At 47.2% G+C, this 18,506-nt stretch overlaps 3 protein-coding genes across 4 annotated transcripts in view; 2 read left to right on the top strand and 1 right to left on the bottom strand.

The window, feature by feature from the left end:
- Window positions 1-6,625, top strand: part of tmem184ba (transmembrane protein 184ba) — an 8,926-nt gene extending 2,301 nt beyond the window's left edge. The window contains exons 4-11 of one of the 2 annotated variants that reach the window (XM_084039565.1): window positions 1-108; window positions 1,129-1,219; window positions 1,293-1,460; window positions 2,190-2,359; window positions 2,432-2,626; window positions 2,855-2,881; window positions 4,367-5,497; window positions 5,545-6,625. The exon at window positions 1-108 is cut by the window's left edge and continues 58 nt beyond it. In XM_084039565.1, the coding sequence (XP_083895691.1) occupies window positions 1-108; window positions 1,129-1,219; window positions 1,293-1,460; window positions 2,190-2,359; window positions 2,432-2,626; window positions 2,855-2,881; window positions 4,367-4,614 (1,007 nt within the window). In that variant the 3' untranslated portion in view covers window positions 4,615-5,497; window positions 5,545-6,625. The remainder of the gene's footprint in view (window positions 109-1,128; window positions 1,220-1,292; window positions 1,461-2,189; window positions 2,360-2,431; window positions 2,627-2,854; window positions 2,882-4,366; window positions 5,498-5,544) is intronic. The other variant, XM_084039566.1, reaches the window with a different exon arrangement.
- A 3,974-nt stretch (window positions 6,626-10,599) lies between these two features.
- Window positions 10,600-15,306, bottom strand: maff (v-maf avian musculoaponeurotic fibrosarcoma oncogene homolog F). The gene is made up of 3 exons (XM_084039576.1): window positions 15,144-15,306; window positions 11,762-11,847; window positions 10,600-11,654 (listed from the first exon to the last, which is right to left on the bottom strand). The coding sequence occupies exons 2-3, from the start codon at window positions 11,792-11,794 to the stop codon at window positions 11,211-11,213; spliced, it is 477 nt and encodes a 158-aa protein (XP_083895702.1). The 5' UTR covers window positions 11,795-11,847; window positions 15,144-15,306; the 3' UTR covers window positions 10,600-11,210.
- Window positions 15,307-16,582: 1,276 nt separating this feature from the next.
- On the top strand, window positions 16,583-17,945 carry tomm22 (translocase of outer mitochondrial membrane 22 homolog (yeast)). Its single transcript, XM_084039577.1, has 4 exons — window positions 16,583-16,879; window positions 17,316-17,434; window positions 17,570-17,687; window positions 17,854-17,945. Exons 1-4 carry the CDS (start codon window positions 16,790-16,792, stop codon window positions 17,926-17,928), a joined length of 402 nt encoding a protein of 133 aa, XP_083895703.1. The 5' UTR covers window positions 16,583-16,789; the 3' UTR covers window positions 17,929-17,945.
- The last annotated feature ends 561 nt before the right edge of the window (window positions 17,946-18,506 follow it).

Here is an 18,506-nt window from a genome sequence, read left to right as displayed (position 1 = left end):
TCCTCTTCATCGTCCCCATCTACGCCTTCGACTCCTGGCTCAGCCTCCTCTTCTTCACCAACGACCAGTACTACGTGTACTTCGACACCGTCAGGGACTGCTACGAGGGTAAGGACGGGTGGGGGAGCTGCTCCGTCAGTCCAGTACACCAGACCAGCTGGTCTGGACCTGGTTCCTGCATGCTTGTAGACCAGCTCTCTGTGTGCTCCTGATGTTGGGAGAATGCCACGTCAGGATGTGGAGATCTCCTCTCTGGACATCATACTCCTCACTTTCATAGTTGTTTTAACTCTCAACTGTTTCCTTCCCCTCCTCCTCCTCCTCCTCCTCCTCCTCCTCCTCCTTCCCCTCCTCCTCCTCCTTCCCCTCCTCCTCCTCCTCCTCCTCCTGCTGAGCCCAACGATGGCCGACCTGTTGCATAGCAACCGTGCTTACAAGTCTTCCTCATCAACCAGAATGGCTTTTTTCTTCTTTTCTTCTCACAACCAATGTTACTGCGAAGTTCCCATTCTTGTTTTGTGTAGACCTACTGTATCACCGTGGCAACCAGCCCTGCATGGGGGGGGGGGCATAATGGTAAACAGCTGAGAGATCAACCAACCGGGTCTCAGCATCACTCAGCTCTGTGTGATCGCTGCTGTGTTGACCGCTGAGTCAGCGTTTATAACGTCTCCTCACTGAAAGACGTCACACGACGTGTGTGTGTGTGTATATATATATATATATATATATATATAGACCTTATATATAAATATAGAGCACGTCATAAAGCAGCATGACCTCGAGGCGACCTGCAAGCCGACACCAACACGTTTGACTTTGAGGCACATATGACAACGTTGCAAGTGTTTGCAGGTTATTTATACATACTTATATTTCTCATCGGCTACATGAAGTAAAAATGACAACATTAGTTTGTAAACGGCTTGACTTCACGGCTTACTGGGACACTTTGATTAAATTATTTGCCAAAACCAATAACTAGAAGACAACAACTAAGAATAAAAAACTTCTTTTGAATGTTTTTTATTTTCAAAATGAAGCCAAATGCTGCCCTCTGAAACCTGTGAAGGGCTAACATGTAAAAACATATAGATGATAACCGGCAGTGATGTTGTTTGTCTGCAGCGTTTGTCATCTACAACTTCCTGAGTCTGTGCTATGAGTACCTGGGAGGAGAGAGCGCCATCATGGCCGAGATCCGAGGGAAACCCATCGAGTAAGTTCCTCCAGGTGAAGATCTGTTGAAGCATGCAGCAGGTATGAACTCTGACCTGTGTTGTCCCCGGCAGGTCCAGCTGCCTGTACGGGACCTGCTGTCTGAGAGGGAAGGCCTACTCCATCGGCTTCCTGCGCTTCTGTAAGCAGGCCACGCTGCAGTTCTGTGTCGTCAAGCCGCTGATGGCCGTCATCACCGTCGTCCTGCAGGCCTACGGCAAATACAAGGACGGGGACTTCAAGTAAGCCGACGGGGGGGGGGGGGGGGGGGTGACCAGCTGGGGGCTCCTGGTTGGTGGAGCTGCTAATGGAGGATAGGAGGAGGAGGAGTCACCTGACCAGCTGCCTCGCAAAAACACCTCTCATTCCTAGATTGATCAAATGTCCCAGACTGATCATCACTTCCTCCCTTAATCACTTCCTTTCTGGGACGTTCATCTCTAATGGGAGGTTTAGGCTTTTACCAAAAACAGGGTCGGTGCGGGTGCTGGAAATCCTTGAAAACACGAAAAGTGCTTGGATGGAGACTAAAGTGCTTGTGATGACATCTATGATAGAACAGAGGAAAGAAGATCTCCATATTTGAGGGACTGAAAACAGCATTTTCTGACATTTCTTTATGAAAAATGACTTTTGATGATGAACAGATGATGGAAATAGTTGGTGATTATATTTCTGTGGATCTGTTAGTGGAATTAGTTTTCCTTTCATTTGTGGTCCTTCTGTAAAAAGCTGTCTCCAAACATCATGTTGGTTGTTTAGAGGACAATAACATCTCATTTAATGTGATGAACAAGTGACATAATAAGTAGACTGAATACTGACCATTGGATTGGTACAAATATGGAGTTTACCACAGCTGGAAGGTGCTGGAAAAGCATGGAAATGCACCTGGAAGTGCTTGAGTTTGACTTCGGACCCTGAATAAAACACCACCACTCACCTGGTCCTCTGTGACTCCTCCCCCACAGCGTTGCCGGCGGTTACCTCTACGTGACCATCATCTACAACATCTCCGTCAGCTTGTCTCTCTACGCCCTCTTCCTCTTCTACTTCTCCACCAAGCAGCTGCTGAGCCCCTACAGCCCCATGCTGAAGTTCCTCATGGTGAAGTCCGTCATCTTCCTCTCCTTCTGGCAGGGTAAGGCAGCACACGCCAGCAGCCACGTTATCCTTGTATTCAGGAAATATAATATATATATATATGTATCAGGCATGCTGCTGGCCATCCTGGAGAAGTGCGGCGCCATCCCCCAGATCAACTCCGTGGAGGTGTCGGTGGGCGAGGGCACCGTCGCCGCCGGTTACCAGAACTTCATCGTCTGCATCGAGATGTTCTTCGCGGCGCTCGCTCTCCGCCACGCGTTCACGTACCGGGTCTACGTGGACAAGAGTCTGGACTCCCAAGGTGAGCCCGGGACGGGACGAGGACTTGTTCTTTTGTGGTTTTCTCTTTGTCATCAGCACAGAGGACTTCTCACACCAAAGGAACAATCCAGATGTTCACCATTCCATCCGTTTCCAGTGTTTCCAATGTGTATTCTCACTTTCATTCCCAACGTTCCCATCATTCTTCTGTCCATCACTCATGTTCTGTTGGCTCTCCATCTTTCTCTCTTCTCTGCTCTCCATAAAGGACCCGTTCCAACATATGGAGAGTTTGGTAGGTTCAACACTGATTCACACTGTTGGAACTCGTCCTTCACGTGTCTGTTCAGTTTAGCTGTAACTGCTGCCTTCCACGTCTCCTTCTATCCTTCCTTCTTCCCTCCCTGTTCAGTGAATCATTCCCTCCTTCACTCCTTCTCTCTAAATCACATCTCCTTTCCTCCTCTTCCTGTTTGTCTCCCACCCATCCCTTCCTTTGTCCCGCTGTTTCACGCTCTCTAAATCTCCTTTCTTCTCCTCCTCTCCCTCTAAATCACTCCTCCTCTCCCTCCTTTCTCCCTTTCTCCCTTTCTCCCTTTCTCCTTTCTCCCCTCTGTTTGATTTGTTCCCACATCGCTGCCTAAATCACCATAAATCCAGCCTCCCATAATGTTTACCCTCCTGTCCTTCCTCTTCTTACTTTTCTCTGCTATAAACCACTTCTACGCCTTTCTACACCCGTTACTTCCTCCCCCACTCTCCTCCTTTATTCTTTACTCCTTCCTCTTCATCACCTGACCTCCAGCGCTCTCTCCTCTTCGTCTCCTGACCTCCAGCGCTCTCTCCTCTTCATCTCCTGACCTCCAGCTCTCTCCTCTTCGTCTCCTGACCTCCAGCTCTCTCCTCTTCATCTCCTGACCTCCAGCTCTCTCCTCTTCATCTCCTGACCTCCAGCTCTCTCCTCTTCATCTCCTGACCTCCAACTCTCTCTCCTCTTCGTCTCCTGACCTCCAGCTCTCTCCTCTTCATCTCCTGACCTCCAACTCTCTCCTCTTCGTCTCCTGACCTCCAGCTCTCTCCTCTTCATCTCCTGACCTCCAGCTCTCTCCTCTTCATCTCCTGACCTCCAACTCTCTCTCCTCTTCGTCTCCTTTACCTCCAGCTCTCTCCTCTTCGTCTCCTGACCTCCAGCTCTCTCCTCTTCGTCTCCTGACCTCCAACTCTCTCTCCTCTTCATCTCCTGACCTCCAGCTCTCTCCTCTTCATCTCCTGACCTCCAGCTCTCTCCTCTTCTTACTTTTCTCTGCTATAAACCACTTCTACGCCTTTCTACACCCGTTACTTCCTCCCCCACTCTCCTCCTTTATTCTTTACTCCTTCCTCTTCATCACCTGACCTCCAGCGCTCTCTCCTCTTCGTCTCCTGACCTCCAGCTCTCTCCTCTTCATCTCCTGACCTCCAGCTCTCTCCTCTTCGTCTCCTGACCTCCAGCTCTCTCCTCTTCATCTCCTGACCTCCAGCTCTCTCCTCTTCATCTCCTGACCTCCAGCTCTCTCCTCTTCATCTCCTGACCTCCAACTCTCTCTCCTCTTCTTCTCCTGACCTCCAACTCTCTCTCCTCTTCGTCTCCTGACCTCCAACTCTCTCCTCTTCGTCTCCTGACCTCCAGCTCTCTCCTCTTCATCTCCTGACCTCCAGCTCTCTCCTCTTCGTCTCCTAACCTCCAGCTCTCTCCTCTTCGTCTCCTGACCTCCAGCTCTCTCCTCTTCGTCTCCTGCAGGCCGCTGTGCCCCGATGAAGAGCATCTCCAGCAGCCTGAAGGAGACCATGAACCCGGGCGACATGGTCCAGGATGCCATCCATAACTTCTCGCCGGCCTACCAGCAGTACACCCAGCAGTCCACGCTGGAGCAGGGCGTGCCCCCGCCTGCCGCCGCCCGGCCTCACGGCGGCGCCGGCGGGCGTGATGGTGGCGGGCGTGGCGACTCGGAGAAGACGCTCCTCCTCAGCTCCGACGACGAGTTCTAGAGCTGAACAGACTGCTTGAACGGCGGACGGTACTTCCACCTCCACACCTCGTCACTCTCAGATGTCTGGTCATGAATGGGAGGAGCTTCCTGCTGAACTGTGAACGCGTCAGAAAAGCATTCATAAAGTTCTTACACATTTCAGCTCAGTTACATGGAAACATCATCGTCCTGATGGATTTCTGTCCATGACTGGAAAATAGAAAATATCATTAAAGTCTTTTAATTTTTGTAAAACTTGAAACTAGATATTAATATGCAACAATTTAACAAACGAGTTGCTCTTCAGACCGAAGCTGTTTTCAGGTTCGTAGCGGTCTCCTGGAGGACTGGGGGCCCCAGGTGCATTGTGGGATTTCACCTCATCCACTGTAATGTGGGGAAGGATTTAAAGGGAGACCAGTTGTATTGATCAATGTTGTTATTGATATTAGTGGAGCAGATTATAGATTATACATCGGCAGCAGCATCACACCTGGTCAGGATGACATCACACCTGGTCAGGATGACATCACACCGGTCTTATTGAGGTGTTATTTGATTGGCTGGGATTAAAGAATAGACCTGCAGATGATAATGTAGGTGAACTGATGGATGTTTGCTTCATCATATTTCTAATAAAACTTTCTTCTCTTCACACACGTGAACATTTAAATTCAAACTGAAATGTAAATGTTCACGTGTGTGTGTGTGAGTGTGAGTGTTAGGAAATAATCCAGCTACTTTCATGGATAGTTTTCTGCTTTTAAAAAGAGAATAAACACATTTTTAGACATTGCTGTTGTGGGCGTCGCCCTTTGCAGCGAGCAACCAATCAGACCAAACTTTTTAGAACTTAGAACACTAATAACTGCTAAACCAGCAGAAATACAGATTATTACAATGTTGAACATTATAGATAGATGGATAGATATACTTTATTGATCCCAAGCTGGGAAATTAAAAGTGAATTAAAGTTTCAGTTTCCACCAGCAGAGCCTCCTGATTGGCTCAGATAAGAATCCATCCAGTCAGGGTTTAGTATGCTTTTTGCTTGTAAGTCAGTAAACTATATTTTTGCACATGTTCAGTTCTTACCCTGAGCTATGGTTAATAAAAAGAATATAAGCACAATAATATAGGAAAATACATTATGTTTACCACACAATATTCTCAGTCTAAAAATAATGCAGAAGTTGTTTCTTTCTGTCGTTCTTCCAGGCCAGTCTTTGATTTAACGGCAGGCAGCCGGTTGTTTTTACACATAACTGAAGTTCAGATGAGTCACACCCATGTGTTGACTTGACCTGCTGTCGCTGCGTGTGGCCACCAGGGGGCGGCAGCATGAACACTCCTGTCTGCAGACAGACAGACAGTTACTGAGCACCCGTCTGTCTTTGGTTATCTTCTCATCACTGGTCCTTCAGACGCTGGTCATCGTGGGTCTTGTAGTTCTGCCTGATGATGGGTTGGAAGGAGGACAGGAACCACGTCTGTGGTTGAGTTGTCGAACTAACGCAGCTCCATCCTGTATTCCTCTCACACAGAACGTCTGCTGGGCTCCAACACAATCTGCAGTTTCCTGTCTATAAATGCATTTCCATGCTTTCTGCTCCTTTAAATTTGGACATTTTCATTCTACAAACGATAAACAATAATGTTTATTTGTCCGTCAACCTTTAATTTGAAAGCAGATTTGTGTCGCACTTAGTTGACTTTTCAGCTTCATCCACTTTCTCTCCGTCTTCATCTGCTGCTGTTTATGTGAGATGTCCTGATGTTTCCAGATGTTTAAGTGCTGTCGACGGGAGGAGTGATGGTTGTTGTAGTTCTAAATGCTGTAAAGATGGAGCGCAGGGGAGGAAGAAAAAAGAAGACCTAGTTTTGTATTTTTACTTCATAACTGTCTTTTTTTTAATCTTTATTTCAATTTGGTTTCTAATTCTTTGTATATGACAAGCTGCTCATGCTGCTATTAGTTCCTGTCAAACTGAGAATATCTGAAGATATAATAAAAGATATTTAGTCCAGAATGTATCTTGTTTTGTTTTGGATATAGAAGAAAGCTGTTAAAAGATACTCTTCACACACGTTTCAAAACATCGAGAAACACTCTGGTTTTAATAATAATTTGTGTCTGAAATTCTGTGTCTGAAAAACCTTACTGGATCTGGATCCATCTGGATTCTGGTGTGAAGTTGTTTTCAGAAAAACGTTAAATTAACGGGTTAACATTTAAAATTGCATTAATTCCCATTAGAATAAAACCCAAACCCATTGTTATATGTGGACGCCTCATGCCGTTGGGATGAGTGCAGTATCACGACTCATCCAGCAGGTGGAGACACAGCCGGGGTTTCCAGGTGGAGCAGCCATTAGCAGCGCTGACAACAGCCAAGGTAAGATGCCATTTATCGTGTAAAGTTTAATTTTCTCTTCGTTGCTACGTCGACTAAAATGTTATTAACGATGTCGAACGTCCTCGCGTGTTCGTCTGTAGCCGTTCAACGTTCACGATGTTTAGAACGAAACCTCAGAGGCATCAAATCTCTACATCAAGACATTTATGGCTCTGTCAATAAGTATCAGTTTTAATACTGAATAATTGTATTCTTTATGACAAAAAGTCAAGTAATTAGAAAAGGCTGAGCTGCTTCTATTTTGGCATTTCTACATCAGTTTATCAACATTATATTAAAGAAACGGGAAAATGTATATTTGATTAATATAGGTTATATTCATTTTTGGACATATTTCCATTTTTGGAAGAAAAAAAGTTGGGATCAAATCATTTCGGGGACCCCCTGCAGTAACTCTGTAGACCCTCTAGGGGTCCCGGACCCCCCTGCAGTAACTCTCTAGACCCTCTAGGGGTCCCAGACCCCCTGCAGTAACTCTGTAGACCCTCTAGGGGTCCCGGACCCCCCTGCAGAAACTCTGTAGACCCTCTAGGGGTCCCGGACCCCCCTGCAGTAACTCTCTAGACCCTCTAGGGGTCCCGGACCCCCCTGCAGTAACTCTGTGGACCCTCTAGGGGTCCCAGACCCCCTGCAGTAACTCTGTAGACCCTCTAGGGGTCCCGGACCCCCCTGCAGTAACTCTCTAGACCCTCTAGGGGTCCCAGACCCCCTGCAGTAACTCTGTGGACCCTCTAGGGGTCCCAGACCCCCTGCAGTAACTCTGTAGACCCTCTAGGGGTCCCAGACCCCCTGCAGTAACTCTGTAGACCCTCTAGGGGTCCCAGACCCCCTGCAGTAACTCTGTGGACCCCCTGTTGGAGATCTGTGGTTTTCACCATCCACCTCTGGAAAGCCTGTATTTGGTGCTAGGAGTCCGTGCTGACGTTTCCGTCTCTCTGGATGAACGTTGCTCATGTATGACATCACGTATTGTGTAAACATCACCAGTGTGCTGAGTCAGCAGTGTTTTATTGTCCTCTGCACAACATAAGGATGTGTCGGAGGCATGGACGGTGATCACTGATTCATTTGTTTCAAATAATAATAATAATAATAATAAGCACTAAGTCGCGGGACATGAAATCCTCGGGTTCTACTTTAACTTGAGTTTATCTTCTGATGCTTTTGCAACACTTCCTGTCGATCCACTTCCTGTCTGAACCACGCGAGCGTCTGCTGCTCCAATCCAGCCCACAAACACCATTTTATGTACAATATGTACAACATTTATTATAATTAATATATAAAATAGACAATGTACTTAAATTTTCACAATAGAAAAAATACAAGTAATAAATACAAAAAAAAACATTTTTTGTTTTGCGAGTATTACAAAACATCCAGCACAGTTTGACAGATGTGAGACGGTAAAATATTGAGAATAAATGCTTTGCCACACCGATATTCATATAGCTAAATATATGCCTCAGATCTTTGTCAACACAAGTCTCCACGTGTTACGACGCCTGCTTATAAATGATATTGCTAGCACTATTCAGTGGCCTAGACTCCGAGACCCGGACCGAGGACCGGGTCTGACGGAGGTTTTCAAGTGAATAAAGAACCACCTCCCCACCTTCTTCCCCGCCTTCTCTACTTTCTTTCACCCTCGTTCAACACCTCCTCCGCCCTCTGGCCTCCCCCTCCTCGCCTCCATCCTTCTTCCCACATTCCCTCCTTCCTTTTTAATCGTCTGCCCTCCAGCCAACACACAAGTGACCTTGACATTTTCAGACAAATAACATACAAATCATCATAGAAAAATAATGTCCCTCCCTCCGAGAATCTACTATGACAAGCCAGTACAAACATGGCAAAAACACACACACAAAAAAATCATCATCATACAGCAATATGGCCATTGGCTTTGAGCATATTTCTACATATAACTAATAATTAACATTTTTGTAATCATTGTTGCCACACAACACAATAATTAGACATGAGAATATCCCCGACTAGTCATGAGTAAGTACTTCTGAAAACACACAACGTCACAGCACTCGTTAGCTTGTCTTTTCATAACATCTACCTTTAAATACAAATAAAATATAGAATATATCTCTTGATAAATGTCACTCAACATTTTCGTCTCTCAACGGCACAAACAAACAAATACAAATAAAAACACAAGACGGGAATGTATGCGGAGGATTTTCTTGCATCCACTTGAGTGTAATTCCTACCAGATGTGACTCTGCTGTTCCACGTTTGGAGCAAAAATGACCAACATCTGCTGTTGGGAGTCTACCAAATATATATATATATATATATATATATATATATATATATATATATACATATATATATATTTAAAAAAGACTAGCAAAGTTACTGCACAGTAGGGATTGTTAAATGAGGAGTTATAGCTCTAGAATTCAGGAGAAAGCCCAAAGAAAAGAAATGTGCGGTCAACGATGAGCGATTAGTTTGTTCCCTCGCAGGTCTGCGTCTCCTCACGCCAACAAACACGAAGGCACTGCATCAATGTGAGAACGGCTCGCCGGACAAAACCACTCGCAGGACGGGGGGACGCGGCGGCCGACCCCCCAACGCACAACGCCACTGAACCAGCAGCTCCACGGGATTCACCAGTCACGGACGCAGCGCTTCTCAACCTTTGTTGGGTCATTTGGGCTCCTCCCCCCTCTGACCCAGAGTCACTAGTCTCCTCCCCCTCTGACCCTGAGTCACCTGTCTCCTCCCCCCCCGTGACCCCGAGTCACTAGTCTCCTCCCCCCCGTGACCCCGAGTCACTAGTCTCCTCCCCCCCGACCCCGAGTCACTAGTCTCCTCCCCCCGTGACCCGAGTCACTAGTCTCCTCCCCCCCGTGACCCGAGTCACTAGTCTCCTCCCCCCGTGACCCCGAGTCACTAGTCTCCTCCCCCCCGTGACCCGAGTCACTAGTCTCCTCCCCCCCGTGACCCCGAGTCACTAGTCTCCTCCCCCCCGTGACCCGAGTCACTAGTCTCCTCCCCCCCGTGACCCTGAGTCACTAGTCTCCTCCCCCCCGTGACCCTGAGTCACTAGTCTCCTCCCCCCCGTGACCCTGAGTCACTAGTCTCCTCCCCCCCGTGACCCTGAGTCACTAGTCTCCTCCCCCCCGTGACCCGAGTCACTAGTCTCCTCCCCCCCGTGACCCCGCCTGCATATGAAGGTTGAGAAACTCTGCATGTAAAATGACTAACAGAGTAAATGAATCACACTTTGGGACAGCAGCAGCAGCAGCAGACAGACGGGTTCTGGGCTGGTATGACAGACAGCTCAGTGACTTCGGACTACACCGGGACGCAGGCGGCGTAGCGCTCCAGGAAGAAGCGGCGGCGGCGTCCGCTCCACCACACCGCTTTTTTTGCTGCAGCAGAAGCTCTGGACCGGCGAAGAAGCACGACCACAACAGCCAATCACAGCTGATCACACCGATCACAGCCGATCACAGCCGATCACAGCCGATCACACCGATCACAACCGATCACAGCCGACCACAGCCGATCACAGCGATCACAGCCGATCACAGCCGATCACACCGATGACAGCCGATCACAGCTGATCACAGCCGATCACAGCTGATCACAGCCGATCACAGCGATCACACTCGTTAAGCAGTGGGCATGTACAGTAACTCTGGGTGGGAGGTCTGGCTTCAGTCAGAGTCCAATTAGTCTGCGCCCCTCGTGGGTCAGGGACTGAGTGTGAGGGTCTTGTGTGTGTGTGTGTGTGTGTGTGTGTGTGTGTGTGTGTGTGTGTGTGTGTGTGTGTGTGTGTGTGTGTGTGTGTGTGTGTGTGTTCGACACCTCGTTCACATTAAACCTGCTGCATATTTCTAAGATACGTTTCAGTCCGCTAACGTGCAGAGTCATAAAACGGGAGGTGGAGGCCTCTGCCGGTCCGACGTGGTCTCTGCTGGACCTGGATCCTGGTCTTTGCTTTGGTAAACTACGCAAAGCTGTTGTCTGTGAGGTGGCGTCACACACACGCCACCCGGTCGATGGAGCGCCCGGATTCCTTTCAGGTGAACGAGGCGTAACACGGACAAGTGCTTAGTATTTTCCTGCTCAATCATTTTCCTGTTCTCTGGTGTGTGTGTGTGTGTGTGTGTGTGAGTGAGTGAGTGTGTGTGTGTGTATCGCAGGTTGTGCACCCCCCCAGCAGCTCCTTCTAGGAGGGCTCCTGGTCTCTCTGTGGCTGAGGCTGTGGTGGACTCTTCACGATGGTGATGACCGAGGCGGTGTTGAGGCGCGGCGCCGTGGCCAGCAGGTTGCCGCCGCCGGCCTCCAGACCTCTGGCGAACCTCTGGAGAGCGGCGAGGCGCGCTCCGAGCCCCTCCAGCTCCTTCCTCATGCCGGCGTTCTCCACCCCGAGCCGCTCCACCTCCCGCTGCAGCTCCGTCTTCTGCAGCTCCAGGGCCTCACGCTGGGACACCCGCTTCACCCGGCAGCTGGCGGCGTAGCCTCGGTTCTTCAGGGTGCGCCGGCGCTGCTTCAGCTTCTGGATCTCGTCGCGGGACATGCCGCGCAGGTGCAGGTTCAGCTCTCGTACGGTCAGCGACATGAGCTCGCTGTCCGACAGGATTGGCACGTTCTCGCCACATTCCTGCTTCACCTGAGGAGGAAGAGGAGACACGGAGGAAGAGGAGACACGGAGGATGACTGGTAGTAAAACATGACTCGCTGAGATAATAATAACAGTTTGATCTCCGGCCTGTTTACCTTCAGGGCTTTGCTGTTTCTTTCTGATGTCATGATCCGACTGTGTTCCGTCTCCGCCAACGCCAGACAACAGCGATACAGACACTCTGGAAGGAGGAGAGGAAATAAAGGTATGTCACCACACGTGACTCTGGCACATCGTGCTGTTTTGGTTCTCTGACATTTACCATCTGCTCACAAGACCGGCAGTCATGCACGATAAAGGAAAAGGAGAACCCACAGATCTTTCATGCTTCTCCAAACGCGCTCTCTCATTAAACTCTGTGGTTTGATATTAAAAGGAAGAGGAGGTTTTGAAAGCGACATGCTTCTCTCAGTTAGCTGGAATAGTGAGGGGAAGTTATCATGTGTCTGCCCTCCGGTTGCTCAAAGCAGGTGTCCTAACCAATCCCCTCCACACTTCCTCTCGGCAACACCACCCCAACGGTTCTAGGCTTTCACTGTGAAACAGGCCAGGCAGCTACACTGGAATATATATTTATATATATGCAGTTACACTCAAGCACTTTCCAAGCATTTCAAGGTGCATTTCCATGCTTTTCCAGCCCCTTCCAGCTGTGGTAAACTCCATATTTGTATCAATCCAATGGTCAGTATTCAGTCTACTTATGATGTCACTTGTTCATCACATTAAATGAGATGTTCTTGTCCTCTAAACAACCAACATGATGTTTGGAGACAGCTTTTTACAGAAGGACCACAAATGAAAGGAAAACTAATTCCACTAACAGATCCACAGAAATATAATCACCAACTATTTTCATCATCTGTTCATCATCAAAAGTCATTTTTCATAAAGAAATGTCACAAAATGCTGTTTTCAGTCCCTCAGATATGGAGATCTTCTTTTCTCTGTTCTATCATAGATGTCATCACATACAACACACATTTCAAGACTTTATTCTACATCCAAGACTTTTCAAAGCTTGAAAACACCACACTAACATTCAAGTGTTTTCAAGGATTTCCAGCACCCGTACCACCCCGTTAATGAATAACCTCTACATGAGAAAGCTTTGTATAGAGCTCATTATTTCTTCCTTGAAACCTGAAATGAAAAGCCACTGGATCATTACATCAAACACAGATCATCAGCGTGGACACTTTAACTTCCTGTAACAACAGAGTGTTTGTTTAAACCCGTACCGCCTTAACACGCCTGTGTGGGGACTTCCTACCGCGCTTAAGGTCAGCAGAGCGTTGTTGTGGGATTAAAGTCCAACGTCTAGCAGGACCAACCAGAGCCGCTGTGTCTTTAAGACCGCAGCCGTGTTGATAAAATGACTCTGCACTCCGACGTGAGGCGGTTTGGGCTGCATCACTTTCCCCTCCGTCCTGACCCGAGGCGGATGGAGACCACATGGCTGCTGCTGCTGCTGCTGCTGAGAGCCCACGCTGCCTGCATTTTACATCTCCTGACATTCTAACGTTTAATTTGGTTCTAGTTTGACATCATCCAAACCACAGGGGGTTTTCCCTCCACGCGGCTTCTGGAGAGTGAAAGTGTGAACTTTATATTTGTTGCAACAATGGATTTTCTTTTTTAGAATTGAGGGGGCTTTCATTCAGTCACATGAAGCCCTGAAAAGTCAGGAAAACACACACATGATTTAACAAGTTATATGGTAGTCCAGAGACAGAATACAGTCGGTGCTTTCTGACAGCTTCACCACTTTTTAAACAAACATCTCGACAAGATTACACTGCATCTTTATGATAGTCTCCGTCGGGGTACCAGCATGTTATATATGCTCTTTGACACCTTTTTTAAATGTCTCTTTCCCCGTTTGAATCGATCCTCCACGGACACGGTCATGCTCTTTGCTTCAGAAGCAGCATGTGATGCAGCGGGCTGCTCTCTAAATCTGCTGTGAATCTTTAGAGATGTTGAAATCTTTTCAGTGTGAAGGGTAACTTGGTTTTCTCGTGGCTTTTCCAGAGTGATCTACTGACTCCCATAATAAAAAGGATGTTCCCATCAGTGACTTGTTCCCATGTAACCCCCGAGTGATCCTGCAGGAGGAGACCTGGCTGCTACTACACTGTTATTATAGTAATTGTGAGTCTGTCTATCATTTCTATCATTACCAAACTGTCCACATATCAAGTCATATATAGTATAAACTCATAGAATTGGAAAATAATTAAAGAAACTTTCTATTCCTATGAACCTAACAGGAAACCTTCTTCCAAGATATGACCTGCTCCAGAAACGTGGGATTGTGAGTAAACACATCCTTGAAAACACTTGAGTTTTAGTGTGGTGTTTTCAAGGTTTGAAATGTGCTTGGATTTAGAATAAAGTGCTTTAAAGCTGCTTGAAATGTCTGTTCTATGTGATGACATGATACACCAGATAAAGGAGGTGCAGCTCCTCCAGGGAGCATGCTGCAGGAGGAGCAGGAGGAGGAGCAGGAGGAACCTTACAAAGCAAAAGGCGGCATTCAAGTCACATTTCTCTGTTTGGGAGTCCAGAACTCCGCTTGGTTGGAGGAGAATGGGTGGAGGCCGTGGAGGTGTTACATATAACAGCCCAGGAATTAAAAAAAGACCTCTGTGGTCTGTATTGTGCCGACAATAAACTGCATTTCCCGTCATGCGTGGGCCGCGGAGGTTGCAGCAATAGCGGTTGTCCAACCAACCAACCGGCTGTAAAAGCAGCGAGACCGTCGTTTCGTAAAGTCACAGTGATTCAGCAATAACGGCGTCTGCTAGTCAGCAGACTGCCAGTCAGCACCAGAACCCCAGACCCAGACCCCTGGTCCCGACCACGTCTAGTTCCGGGGGGAGGGGGTCGCGTCCCCCCTAAAAAACAGCTACGTTTTAATAAACAGCGAGTTTAGTTGCTGTTTTCTGTGGAGATGCAACAAGTGAACGCGTAGTTAGGAGGTTTTAAAGTTAAACGGCTCATGTTAAACCACCACATGAACCAGCAGAGACCAGGGACGGGGACCCGGGTCCGGGTTTCTCCGTCCCGGACCCGGACCGTGTCCTTATAGGGAGCTGGAGGCGCCCCGCTATAGTAAACAGGCATCACGAGTCCCCTCGACGTCCATGTTAGTAACACCTCCAATAACACATTTAACTCGTAATAAAGCCCGCCGGTGTCGTAATAACACTGCCGGGGAGCGGGAACGCCGTCCGGCCGCCACACGAAGCGACTCCGCCGGCCGTAAACCTGCGATCTGCCCGCATTAAACATGCTAGTTAGCAGCTAGCATCCATGAGCTAACCTAAAGGAGATTAACGCAAACAGCTGCCTGCTCGCTCGTCCCCGGCTGCCTGACAAGTCTCCGGCCGGACCCGCGTCCGTCCCGCCGGGTCCCGGCTCCGCGTCGGGACGGTCACGGGTCAATATTCGGTGGAAATGATCGGTTCTTACCTGCTGGGTCGAGCGACTCTGGCGACAAAATGTCAGTCCGCCTTTTCCCGGAATTACTCCGCTGCTCTCTAAGGTTGGATTCTTTTCATTCACAAAAAACGCAAGCGACAATGACGTCAGGGCTAAAGAATGAGGGCGGAGCCAACTCCGCCCCCGCGGCGTATTCCGGGAGGATGTAAACAAGGAATCCCTGCATCCCAGAACTTTTCCATGAGCAGCCCCCCTTTCACAACCGCTCACTGTTACAGGCCTCCTCCGGCACTGGCAGGGCCCTGTGTGGCAGGCAGGTTTTATTTATTTGTTTTATTCATTTAGTTATTATTCATTTATTTAGTTATCTCAAGCATGCAACATACTGAAACAAGGAAAGGAAATACAAACATAAATCAGATTCATCCAGAACTAGCAGAACTAGAACTAGCAGGGTTGTTCATGGCAGAATCGACCATGTAGAGGTTTTATTTATTTATTTTTATTATTATTATTTTATTTATTTATTTATTTGTATTATTATTATTTTATTTATTTATTTGTATTATTATTATTTATTATTATTTATATATCTCAAGCATTCAACATACTAAAAAAAGAAAAGGAAATACAAACATAAATCAGATTCATCCAGAAATTTAACTTGTTACACTATCAGGGTCCTTAATGGCAGAATCAACCATGTAGAGGTGGTCCATTCCGTTTTCTAATTATATTATATTGTATATATTTATATATTTTTTTATAGTCATGTACTTGGTAGCAATGCAAGCATTCGTTACCAGTATTGAAATACTTTTGAACAGCAGCAATAAAAGTACAGGAGTCACAAATAAAATGAAATAAAGCGAAGATAAATTAGAAATAAAATAACATGACAATTAAGAGCAAAAATTGTCAAGGATAAATATTTTCAGTGCAAGAGTGTAAAATGTAAACAGATGTGAAAAGTAAACAGTAGACATAAATGTAAACAATAGAGAAGTATTTGTTCTTAAAGTGGCGACTATGTGTGCGTATGGGTCTATAACAGTATTTTAAGGGTTCCTGGCCAATAAAACACAATTAATGAAAATCCCAGCCTCTAGAAGAATATGCTCAATGGAGTGTTTTATGTGTGGCTGACAGGCTGCATTTGAGCTCATTTACATTGGCCCATAAGGGAAAATGTTAAATGTTTTAGTGAACAGATGATTTATAATCTAACTACGTAAAATTACAAGTCACAGTTTTGAGAGAATACAGTTGTATCCTATCTAAAGTCAGATATTGTATTCATTTATATTTTATTTTTGACTAGTGGGAAGGCCTTGGACTCACTACTAGGCAAAACCATTTAATACGTACGTTGCATGTATTGATGCTGCTATTACACCGCCGCTCCGACAGGGGGTGGTGTTTATTTTTGTGGATGAAGCGCAAACTGACCCCTGCCCCGCTGCCGTGACGTCATGCGTCCGACAAGCCTCACGTTTGTGACCTCGGACTGTCGTTGAGCAGATGCACGCCTCCTAGCATTAGCTTTATTGAAAGCTGACGCGAATTCCTCATAAAACAATCCTCTAAACCGACCGTCGGCTTTTCCGGTGCCTTTTTACCGCTACGCAGCTGATTCACCCCCCGACGGAGAGAGGAGCGGGCTTTGCGGCGAGAAAATGGCCACAATCGAGGAGCTTTCCCCCGCTGCGGGCCCGGTGTCTGTCCGGCCCCCCGAGGACGAGATTGACGACGACGAAGATGAAGACGTGAGTGTCACTGCGGGGTGATTCCGGGGGCTACTTCGTAAATGTGTACGAGGACTAACTATTATCACAGACTCGCGCTGCCCTTCACCTTCTCTGTCGCTCAGCACGGCGAGCTAACGATGCTAACTAGCTGACTACCCGAGGCGTTCAGGCTCATATGTAATCCTGTTCGCTGTCTGTCGCGAACATATGGAATTAAGCAGTAAAATGTCTTGTCTCGTCTTCCTATTAGGTCTTTCACTATCATGCTATGACTAGGAAATGTGATAATATATTATTAATGTATCATCCAACCTGTTGAGGATGAACCAAACTGTAGTTTGTAGTCGATACATGAATGCGGATTCATTTTGTTCTACCTTTATCCATGAGACCGGTCTCATATCGAATAGACCCCCATGCTGTCTTGTCTTACACCCTGATGTGTCTCCTTCAGCTGGATGAGTCGCTGGTGGAGCGGTTGTGGGGCCTGACAGAGATGTTCCCCGACACTGTTCGCACCGCCGCTGAGATGTCTGCACAGTGCTCTGTCTCACTGGCCAAGAAGTTTTACAGGTATATCTGTCTAACGTTTACACATGATAGGTCACTGGATGCTGGTTTTAGAAACAGTCCAGTCCTTAGTCCAGACCTTGGGTTGGTGCACCTTTTAAAAAAAGCAGGAGCTGATGAGGTTTTGACTGGTTTCAGTTTTTCCCGTGCGGCGCTCTGGGTCGGTACTACATCCTTCATGATCCTGGTGCTGCCGGTTGTGTTTGAGACGGAGAGACTACAGCTGGAGCAGCAGCAGCTACAACAGCAGAGACAGGTGAGTGTTGGTGTGCGTGTGTGGTAGCCAACAGCTGAGAGACGAGACACTTTTACAGATGTGGGGGAGCAAGTATTGACATTGCAAATTCTAATGTGTTAACGTGCTGTATGTGAAGAGTACATCGATGAACAACCTTAATGAACACCTGACACCCCCCTTCCAGATCCTGTTGGGGCCCAACACTGGAATGTCTGGTGGGATGCCGGGCATGATGCCTCCTGCACCCGGCAAGATGTGAGACGCAGAAAGGGCCAACATGAACCTGAGATCTGCTGCTAGCGATGCATCGGGACCGGTCGCAAGGAGAGACAGAGAGACTGTGGAGAAGGGCTGCAGTTAATTAAGAAAAAGAGAGAAGGGAAAGCTGTAGTCCACAGCATGGCAGCCTCACTCCAACATATTGGAATGGCTGATGGGATTAGAGGAGGAGCATGTGATTCACTTCTCTCTCACTGTCTCTCCTTTCTCCAACAACATGCAGAGACTTATTTCCAGGAGCACTGCTTATTTTGTCTTTTTTTTTTTTTTTTAATAAATACATATATAAACATAAATAATGTGTTCTTAAGGGTGGCTAGATTTAAAAAAAACAGTAATCAATTGTATGTCTTGTTGGTTGCAGTCTGAAGAACATTGCTATACTGACAGTGTGTCAATAGTTTTGTTCATCATCATGAGCTTGCTGGTTCCACTTTTACATGGAGAATTATGTGAATAGAATATGTGACAGGCAGGTCTGGAGCATCGTGGAGCTCACTGTAAACCCCTAATAAGAATGTGGTCTACAGGACGGCCTCTTGAAGCTCGACAGGCTAC

Source organism: Eutrigla gurnardus (assembly GCF_963514095.1).
Source record: "Eutrigla gurnardus genome assembly, chromosome: 22".
In the NCBI taxonomy this organism is placed as follows: Eukaryota; Metazoa; Chordata; class Actinopteri; order Perciformes; family Triglidae; genus Eutrigla; species Eutrigla gurnardus.
This window is presented reverse-complemented; position numbering and strand designations above follow the sequence as displayed.

Coding starts and splice junctions, on each gene's coding strand:
- maff (XM_084039576.1), bottom strand. CDS start 11,794: ATGACATCAGAAAGAAACAGCAAAGCCCTGAAG. Junction 11,655..11,761: donor GAAACAGCAAAGCCCTGAAG/GTAAACAGGCCG, acceptor CTTCCTCCTCAG/GTGAAGCAGGAATGTGGCGA.
- tomm22 (XM_084039577.1), top strand. CDS start 16,790: ATGGCCACAATCGAGGAGCTTTCCCCCGCTGCGGGCCCGGTGTCTGTC. Junction 16,880..17,315: donor ACGACGACGAAGATGAAGAC/GTGAGTGTCACT, acceptor TGTCTCCTTCAG/CTGGATGAGTCGCTGGTGGA. Junction 17,688..17,853: donor AGCTACAACAGCAGAGACAG/GTGAGTGTTGGT, acceptor CCCCCCTTCCAG/ATCCTGTTGGGGCCCAACAC.